Source organism: Cucurbita maxima, unplaced genomic scaffold, assembly GCF_002738345.1.
Source record: "Cucurbita maxima cultivar Rimu unplaced genomic scaffold, Cmax_1.0 Cma_Scf00001, whole genome shotgun sequence".
In the NCBI taxonomy this organism is placed as follows: domain Eukaryota; kingdom Viridiplantae; phylum Streptophyta; class Magnoliopsida; order Cucurbitales; family Cucurbitaceae; genus Cucurbita; species Cucurbita maxima.
This window is the reverse complement of record NW_019272017.1, coordinates 6,669,582-6,680,460: the sequence shown is the minus strand read 5'-3', so window position 1 is coordinate 6,680,460 and position 10,879 is coordinate 6,669,582. Positions and strand designations below refer to the sequence as shown.

General features: G+C 33.4%; 1 protein-coding gene across 1 annotated transcript; it reads right to left on the bottom strand.

The window, feature by feature from the left end:
• Positions 1-74: 74 nt before the first annotated feature.
• On the bottom strand, positions 75-9,989 carry LOC111487312. The gene is made up of 13 exons (XM_023134694.1): positions 9,813-9,989; positions 8,778-8,870; positions 8,011-8,145; positions 6,539-7,444; positions 6,221-6,311; positions 6,068-6,141; positions 4,356-5,349; positions 3,971-4,269; positions 3,255-3,361; positions 2,499-2,643; positions 1,577-1,729; positions 413-573; positions 75-194 (listed from the first exon to the last, which is right to left on the bottom strand). The coding sequence occupies exons 1-12, from the start codon at positions 9,987-9,989 to the stop codon at positions 439-441; spliced, it is 3,309 nt and encodes a 1,102-aa protein (XP_022990462.1). The 3' UTR covers positions 75-194; positions 413-438.
• Between the last annotated feature and the right edge of the window lie 890 nt (positions 9,990-10,879).

Sequence of the window (10,879 nt, the reverse complement as noted above, 5' to 3'; positions counted from 1 at the left end):
GAAGGAAAGAAAAAAAAAAAAAAAAAAAAAAAAAAAAAAAAAAAAAACAAAAGAAAAAGGGCTTTACTGTTTGGTCAAAATTCTCATTTATATATTTTTCTATTAGTTTGAGGCGTAAGTACGAAAATTTACAGGAATTACCTTTCGCCATCCAACTCAATAAAAAAATTGTACAGCCCAAAGTCCAATCTATCCTGCAAGTAGTAAATGAATATTTGAGTTCAACAACCAGAAAACACAAATGCGCATAGATAAAATATTTGGGTAGAAAAATAAAAAGCAATCGAATTTTAAATATATAATAGTACTATTTAATGTTGTTGGATCTCTAAAGTGACTAACAATGAATAGAAAAACAAAATAATCACACACACTCCTAGAACTAATGCTTAGGCTTGTATTAAAGATTTACCTCATAAATAAGTCTGAAGCAGCAACTTATAATTCCACGCTAGTTTCTCTGAAAGCTGGAATATTTGCCGTTTTTATAGATTGTACAGAAGACGGCCGATTTTTGTCCGTCAAAGGAAGGAGCTCTCCCAAGTGTAAGCTCTTTATGACCCATTTTGTAGACTGTAACAAGCCAGAGCAAAAGAATATGATTTAGGATTAAACAACATAGATAGGAAAACCATAAGAAAAATGACTGAAAATACCTAAAAAAAATGTAGATGGTGAGTGACAGAAAATTGAAGACAGTAAAATGAATACAAGGTTGCAGGAAAACGGAGACCGAAAACTAGAAAATTCATAAAGAAATGCCAAAAATTGGACGTTAGGGAAATGAGACATAATAAAAATTGAAGAAAAGAGTAGAGAATGTTGTTTTTTCCACAATCGGCAAGGATAATCTGTAAGTGAAATCATTTTTGGTGAGAGGAAATATGTTTGATCGGAAGTTGTTGAAAGAAAATAAAAATGCGAAAAATAACCGAGAGAAAATTGACGAAGACTTTTGCATAAAATGAGATTCACTGTTTAAATATTTAACTTATCATAAAAATGGCCGATTGTCCAACTAAATCTGTGATACTTCCTACAAAATGGTCATCTAAAAAGTTGGTAATCCATTCAACAAATGGTCAAAGGAAGATATTCAATCAAATAATAGAAACGTGTAAAGCTAAATAATCTAACAGAGAACAAACGACAAGAAAAGGAAATGATATTGCTCGTGCTAATCGGAGAAAAATGGAGAAGAAATGGTGGGTTTTGAAAATTTAATGTGATTCGGGCATAATAAGGAAAAATATTTCATCATTTAATATGGAAATAAAGTTTTGAGTATTGAATTCATATTAAGTATTACTATAACTTAATAAATTAAAATAAATGAGCTTGATAATTGTGGAGCGATAAACTTATTGCATGGAGGGGTAAAATTGTAAGAAGATGCATAAAACAGACCAGCAAATCTAAAACTGAAAATTTTAAAAAACTTGGATATTTTTGAAAATATGATTTTGAATCAACCCATGTAGCATAATTTTGTATGATTTTAGTTATCCGAATAGTGGATTGCTTTATCTTCTAATAATTCAACCAATACGATTAGGAAGGGCAAGCAATTACTTACCATCAAGGGTATCCCTTGTTCCGAGGCACATTGCTTCAAGTGACGGGATGCCTTGTACTCATCTTCCACTACGATGACTCCGACTGAAAATTTCTCCCTATTTAGACTCTTTAGTAACCACTGTAAGGTCTTGAATACCTGCCCACCTCCATGCTGAGTGAACAAAAAAGCATCGAAAAAGACTGAAATTGGTCAACACCAAGGAGTAGAAAGTACATTATCAAATGATACGTTGAATGATTGTTGGAAAATAATGTTTCATTTGGTTTATGATAAGATACTCAATATCTTCATAAGACTATCTCACTTTTTCTAAGAAGGTAAAAGAGTTACTAGACATGGCCTTAACGTACCCCTTCAAGAATGTAAAATATCTATATTGATTTTCCTTAAGAATCGATGGGAAGAAAGAAACCAAAGAGTATTCATGAAGAAGATACAACTTATACTATACTCTTCAAAAAAGTTATTTACCAAGTCATTTTAGGATGGTAAATTGTCTAATACTTTTTGCTTCATATAGCAATACCTTCCTTATGTAAATTGGAAAGGTCTTTTTCTAAGCATTATGCATAACACATCTCTCTTTTAGATTTCAAACATCAATAAAATTGTCTCCTATAAAAAATAAATAAATGATAAAAGAAAAATTTCTTGTATCTCACTACAAGGGTAACAATTAGTCTTGAAATTGAAAATTCCATATCATAGCAGCAAACTTGAAGGTAAGATTAAAGAGTACCTCTGATAATTTTGAGAAAAAAGTTCCAAGAATGAAGGAAATTTTGTAATGTCATGTCATTATGATGAAATAAGTCATGCATGACCAGTACGGTTGAACATGGTAAATAAATAGATGGCGAGAAAGACAAGTCATACGATGAACTTAGCTTCAAGAATCGGTAAAAGGAGCAAGCCTTACCTTTAATACGTTCGTCAATTTGGTGCAGAAACCTTGTTTCCCATGAAGCATGACTCCCACATTCTCAAATATATATCTTCGACTACCATGTCTAACTGATCTTCCAATTTGAGTACAATCAGCTTGATTTGGTATAATCATGTATCTTAACAGGGGAAAAAAAATTTAGAATTGGAGTAAAATGTTCTCCATGCTTATATGTCAAGCCACATACAGACAACGCCTATGGAAAGAAAATGGTAGCAAAAATGAAATTGAAAAAAATTCCTTGCACTAGTCCATTTTAGAAGATATGAACAATTTATCATATTTAGATCTAGGTGTCGTTAAATATCCAAATGAAATTTTACCATTTGCACCTCTGATAGGTCCATATTCAGATCTACATAAGCTAGATGGAGAAGAAAAGCAATGGTGTTCTGAGCACATTGGCAGAGCAACAGGGAAAAAGTTTCTAGAAATTACAGTTGGTAGGAAGAAGGGGGCAACGAGTTTGATGACTAACTAGTATGTAACCTAGTTTGTTATCTAGTGTTGTTTTAAAAATGCCTCCGCTCGTTATCTCTAATCTAAACATGGACTTATTTTTGGACTCTACTAAGTTATAAGACTACTATGTGGCTCTTATTTATGTATAGTATTTATGTTAATATTTACATGTGCAGTCCTTTTTTTTTTAAAATATTTGTAGATTGTCTTTTCTTATATGAGAACTTGTATTTGATTCATAAGATAACAAGTATAAGAATAACTTACTTCCACGGTGGTAACATGGAACCAGCTGCAATGGAATCTGTAACCCAACTGACATTGACTATAAGGGCATTCACCGCACACCCGTATAAGAATTTTGTTGTTTGGAGCTGAAACAAACAAGTAAAATTAATCAGATCAATAAAGTCTACGTAGAGGAACGAAAATAAATCCAGACATTTTTTTATGGAAAGCATGAACGAAAAAAAAAGAAGGGTCAACAAAAACATCCCAAAACGAACCACACGACCTCACCTTCAGGCCTATAGACTGGTTTCAGCTAAGTCTTAAGTTTTAGAATTTGATTGAAAACAGATTTTCCCTTGAAATTTTTTATTTGGAAACTATGGAGTTAAAGGTGATTCAGATAAAGTACAATTGCAAGAAAAATGCCTCTACTCAGACCGTGTGATTTATACTATATAGGAACGCAAAGGATAGAGCAACAAGTGGTGGTGACTTTTACTGGAGAGTTTCCATTAATCTTGTATTTTTTGTAGAGCAACAAAGGAAAATCTAAGACAGATGTTATGTGGCCATGAATTTAAGTTAGCAAAGTTACATCAAAAGAAAAAGAAAATGCAAAACCTTTTTTTTTTTTTTTTCAAGGGAAGCAGAATTTTTCTTCAAAACCTTATCAGAGTAGAAATATCAAACCACAGAATCACACGATTATAGGAAAGTAAGTAAAGAATGATAGTATCTTGCAGGGAACCAACCTTCTTTAAAGAGAGAATAACAGGCGGCTCCTTACAGTTTGATTTTGACATCTTTTTCCTCCTTGAACCTGGACAAGGAATGTCGGGAAGAACTATACCTCCGTTATTCCATAATAATGCATCAATATCCTTTTCTTTACGACTGGAAAATCCTGTTACCAAGAACTGTATGCCTTGAAATATTAATTTCTTCCCACTCCTACAGTAGGGACTCTTGAGATGACCTTTACCATCACGATGACTAGATACTACACATTGATTAGAAAGCTTCCACCTTTTACCAGTTCTGAGAGTAGAATCTGCATTCCAACCGAAAGGGAAATTTATTAAAAAAAAAAAACAAAGTAAATCATGTAAGTAACACCAACAATATTCCAACCCTTACAATTTTTTGAAGGATGTACTTTTTGAAGGTTTGAGTTTTCTTGAGGCTGATCATTAGCTTCTAAGAAACGGACTCTCTTCTGCATCAACATATATGGCTCAAGGGGATTCTTACTTTCATATTGCATCTTCATGGTGTTTTCGACCTTTTGGGGATCTGATATAGTTTCAGTTCCTGAAATCTGCATATGATCTTTCTTGAGACGGGATTTCTTCATTATGGATTTAGATACCTGCAGACTCTGACTTAAGATGTCACGAGTTTTCCTTTTCTTCACTGACTGAACAAGGAACTCACTCCCATCACCTGCAACTTCATCACTAATGCTTTTCAGTTCTGCTATTTCCTCAACCAAACTGTGGTCGGTATCAGTTTGGCTCTCCTCCACAATTTCCATATTTCTAGATTTAGCAGGCTGGGAGGGTGAAGTCTCCATAGAAATTCTTTTGCAGGAAATTATTGTACAATCCAGACGTGAATCTGATGATAACAGCCTCATATTGCCTCGTAGATTATGTGAATAATCGTTGTCCAGTCCCCCTTCCAAATTACCATGAGTGGGCAAAATTGTGCTGTAAGTTTTTAGTGAAGTTAGCTGCCTTTGAATCGAGGGCCTAGAACCTCCAACATCCACAAAGGTGCCTAAGCATTCTTTTGTACAATCTTTTCCTTCATTCAGATTCTGTCCAGTACAATCAGTGTCCACAGAAATGCTGCATGGAACAAAAGAACAAAGAGGATCGACCAAGGATAGGCTACATTTCACGACATCTTCAGCTACAAGCAAACCTTCGTCACCATTTTCATCTAAATGACCAAAAGGTACACTTGACTGTGAAGCAACTAGGAACTTAGATTCACATCTTTGCACACAAGAGTTCTCGTCTGGAGCTATATCAGCAGATTCAGAAAGAGAGCTTGTTTCATTAACAAACATCGAAGGAATGATTTTTCCATCAACATTTTGTCTCAATTGCTCAGAAACGTCTTCTTCCTTACAAAAGGGAAATGGAAGAGGAAAGGCACAATCAGAGTAACAATTAGACGAGAAAAAAATTGATTAAACTAACAAAAAGGAAATGAACGGGGAAGGAGAACCATAATAGTGATTGTTAAAATGAAACACTTGATTGTATGACTAGGCATCACAAGTGGAAATGAAACTTGACCTCAATAAAGTAGAAGTGAAGAAGAACAAGTTTTTGGGGTGAGGGAGTTCCATCAATGAGAAATGCTAAATGCAACCCTCCACGTTGAAGGGATTTATAGAAACAAAAGTACATTAAAAGTTACCACCACCTTCGTTATATTATTGGTGAGAAGATTAAGCTTTATGTCATAAACAAATAAGAATGTGGATAAAAAAAAAAAAAAAAGATTCCGAATCGGTATCTTTGAGTAACCATTTTCACATAATGAACCTAGACCAAAATTTCTAAAATAAATCCTAGTAACTCAATAAATCAATATATCACATGGTTTTTCGTATTATTTTATAAAATATCCTCGCTGTGTTCTTTCAATTGCAATTGAATCAATTTTGCTATAACACTTGGAAATGAATAATAAAAAATCCACCAAACAGAGCTTGTTGATCTTGAGCACTGAGTTATTCTCTGTTTAACACTATCAAACTCCAGATTTCAACATAATAATCTAAACCTAATGTATGAAACAGCATGGTAGATTGTAAATAAGAGTGGAGCACACACCTTACCTGACCAACCACCCAGCCAACGACTCTTAAATCTGTCAGGAGTTAAGAAAGCAGCTTGTTCATCATTTTCTGGAAATGGGAAGAAAACTATTTAATACTTAAGCCTGAATATTCTCATACAACAAAAATACATATCAAAGTGACTCACTTGCTGACACTGTATTGCACTCATGTAGGTTGGAGCTTTCCTCGGCATGATTCATACACAAATTTGTATTAACCACAGACGACACAGTTTTCTGCAGTCATGATATCATATCGTTGTTATTAACAGCTTAAATAGTATTCCATGCTATTTGTAATGCTAATGCTCAACATATACTAGATTTATCTGACAATTGATAGACACTGGAGAACCTATTACACTTCTTTTTTAAGTGGATGGTCTTTGATATGTCTCATTCAAAATATTTTGGATAGTAGCATTGGGAAAATCTCAAGATGGACATGTCCTTTGGGCTTTTACCTGGTTCACAACGAACTCGTCTGATTCATTCTGAGCTGATTGTTGCGACATTGAGCCATATTTACAATAGTTCGGACTAGCAGAACCCAACACATCATGATCGGGAAGTTGATTATGAATGTTACAACTCAGATGTTGCGAAAGCAAGCCCTCAGGTCTTGGCACAACAAGATTCTCTTCCGACTGTTGCAAGGATAATCCATTCCCCAAAATGTTTGGTTGACTTGGCATATCTATAGAATTACATTGACTGCCATGTGTGAATTGATTTTCATTGACAGGAGTATCTTGAACATCAGAACATATTGTTTCACACCCATCACTGCTCAGAATACCGCGAGGGAATCCTACATCATCAAACGCATCTCTCAATAATAGGTCATCCAAATCTGAAAGAGAATCGCTCAGGTCCACTTCCTCATTTAAGCTTTCATAGGCACTTTCCAGCAACTCAATGCGAGCTTGTTTGACCCTGATGGAAACTTCAAGGACAGATTCAACTGATACTGCTTCAAAATCTAGCTCAGCCTTTAACAAGTCATGTATAACCAATGCTTCAGATGCCACAACAGAGAGCTCGATTGCATTGTTAACTTCAGCATTTTTTAGGCACCCAACATCCGATTTTTCTCTCCATCGGTTCACATTATCTTCAGTATTGGTCACAGATTTACAGACAACATTGTCCACAATATCTCTGTTGCAAGAATGAGGTGACAAATTTGCGACACCAGCGTTAATGCCCTTTCGGAACGAAATATTTACCCTGGGATTAAGTGATGCTTCAAACATATTGGTCGACTGAACTTTATTACATTCAAGCAACTCGTGAGATCCATCCAAATCTTGAGTTGGAGTACATTCTGAACCACCATATGATGAAAGATGCAAATGAAAATGAAGTGCCTGCTTTTGTTGTGAAAAAAACCAATGAGAAAGACATGGCATCATATTACTTGTATATTTATTTAGAAAAAGTAAAACAGTTGCAGAAATGTGCAGATATGAATCTACGGAGCCCTCAGTGTAATGATAGATAATATATTAAAAGGAACATTTATTAGTTTTGAGTTCTTTAGTTAATATTTTAATCCAAAATCGTAAATATGCATGAAACTGTTATGTTTCAAATCAAAAACAGGAATCAGTTGACTATATATACCATGTCTGTACATCCATAAGATTCTCATGCATAGTAGCTGATTTTCTCACTAAATACATACATTCCTCGAAGTTAGTGATAAACAGCAAATCTAAAACTAGTTCTTTTTCCATTAAGTTCCAGTTTAAAAGTATAATTATTCTTTATTTATATCCACGTCATTCTACCAGTCTGCCAGACTGTTTACTATTGCCAAAAATTTTTTGCTTACTGCTATCTTTCGCTTGTTCAACCATCTAGCCTCAAAGAAGACTACTTTTGAAATTCACATAAAAGAACCCCATATCAGTAAAATGAACCACAAACTTACATTATTAGATGATATAGCTACACTTTCTGGTATGCTGTCCTGTCCTGATAGAAATAAATGAAAATCGTTGCATCCACCATCTCTTGGATAGAGATTTGCATCTTCCAGATTATTGATGATACCGTGCCCACATTCCTGCAGTAAATATGAAGAGTGGCATCAAAACATTTTAGAACCATGTAATCCCTCCAGGAAGTGCTGCTAGTAGCCGTGCTAACCCTGAAATAGAGTAACATCATGCAGTGCTATATTCAGATACCAATTCTCTTTTGAACCAATTCTGAATTCCCACATCAACCCAAGCAAATCGCGTTCTTTATATGATATGAAATTCAAAACCATCAGAACTATACTGTCAATCTACAAAATAAGGTTCTGATAACACCAACAGAAAACATAAACAACCGGAATGTATCACATCAAAATTAAAAAGATCTACTAAACTAGACCATAGAGGTTGTAAGAACTTTAGCTTTTTTTTTTTTTTTTTTAGTTCAACAATGCATGGCAGAGATTTGAATATTTGACTTTTAGGACAGATGTATAGCTCACATTTAGTATTTGATTATGAAATAAAACCAAACAGCATCTCTACAATATGTTAATATATTTTCCAAATTCTTTTCCATTTCAGGGCACTAAGCCACTACTGGAGCGAATACTCGTTCAATTGGAGAAGCTGAAAAAAAAAAAATCCTTAGTCTTAAACAAGGATTGTGTATTAAAGAAGACCATGGTAAATGTAAATACCAGAGATGGAGGTCAACCTTGATTGCTGACTCGTAATTACATTCTATTTCTTGCTCATTGGATGGTGTTGCTTGATTGTGCTGAAGCCAGCAAGGAAGCCACGCTAAATCCTGTAATTAGTTTACATTCGAACAATCAAATAGAGATAGTATGCCTATTAAAGTGGCCACAAAGCCACGTACAAGACTGACGAAAAAATTCAATCTCTCTAATTCAAGACTGTACCATAAAAGTATGGCTTAAAATACTGCAGATATTTCTATCAGAAACGGAGCTGATCAGACAAAGAATTTCAAAATCATGCATAAAACATTTCAAAGAATAAATTCGATATAAATTCTTAGGCAGTACATTGTATAGATATCAGATAAAAGAAAAATCAGTTCTCGTGGACCGCTTGCTCAACATGCCTAATTCTGACGAGCTCCATACATTGTTCTATTCCACTAGGTTAATACGATGAAATTGAATTAAACCTTCATGAGGCTAAACATACTGAAACTGAGCAGAAATCACTAAAGGTTTCAGGTATTAACGATTTATAGTAACTGGCAACAAAGAAAAACAAACGTACAAGTACTTGGAAAGAACTGAGGAGCGATGGAGGCAGAATTATGATTCCGTTTTCCGTAATAATATATTAATCGAAATATCAAATAAAAGAGCACCGATGATTGAATTCGCATGAACATTCACGCAAGTCGAATTGTGAAAAATATGAGATACCGCAGACAATCCTAAAGAATCATTAAAATTTCTCAAAGTATTGCCTCGATTTGTTCTCAAACGAACGCGATTCAATTCATTCATCGGTCAAAACAATATTAACGAATACGACACTGAAAACGTCTTCCGGCATCCGCGATCGAAATTTAACCTTAATTTTTTGTAGGCAGTGTAATTAAAAATCAATCACAGCATAGTTCATCTACTATTTCTTTGGTGTTCCAGAAAACATACGAAGTGGAAATGAAAGTAAACTAAATGTACGAGAATATTATCGGTAAAATCGAAGCATCATTGAATTTAGAAGGAGAAATGTGAATGTTTACCTCTGAGAATTGAGGAGGACGAAGCTCCAATGTTTCCATCCGTACGTTGAGGAACAAATCAACGCTAAAGTCGCTTAATCCTCCATGGAAATCGATATCGCTGAGAGAGCGGCGGCGTAGAGAGAGAATAGAGAGACAGAGAACTGGCGCCAAAATGAATTTGGAAGTGGCGGGCATTTGTGTCTTAAATAAATAGTTCCTTGTACAGTCGTACTTACGCGTCGATTTATTCCAATTAAACTTCTGAAAAAAAAAAATCAATTTTCACATCCAAACCTGCAATCTCAATCCATTTTAATCTTAAATTTTGTATTTTATTAAATTACACACTAAATTTATATCAATGTGCAATTTTCTTTAACAAATATTACAATTTTAATTATTTAACAAATTTTCACTCTATAAATACCTTTTAAAAGAATTTCATATGCATTCAAGAATTATAAAAAATATGCACGGTATAAATTAATAAAGTTTTAGCGAAAAAAAGTATTATAGTAAATTTTTTAATTAAAATTTATGAATTTTGGGAAAGTTAAATTTTTATTTTTGTGTAATTTTCTTTTATGAAAGTGAATGAACTTACGAATATATTTATACTATTTTATGTTAAAACTAGAGAATTAAATAGCAATTTTAAATCGAGATTAAAAACTACACCTTATTTTTTATGGTCTAAACTGATAAACTCTTTTAATTATACGGTCAAAATTAAAATAAATAAATATACAATAAAGTAACAATTCTTAATTTTGATAAAATAACAACTATTTTAATCATGGTTATTTATCTTCCTTTAATAATTAATTTTTAATTTAAAAAATTACAAATTAACAATCAAAATCGAGCATCTCCTGAGCATTGGAGATTTGTTTGTTCAATTTTGAAATTTTTGGACATCTATGTAAACATCACATCATGACCCAAAAAAAAATTCAAATTATTTGTAAAGTTTGAATTTCAAAACAACCTATTAAGCATAATTTTTGTTTTTTTTTTCTTTTAATAACAAAAAATTTAATATCAGAATAGATTTTCAATCAATAAATTAAACTGCTCGGATAAAT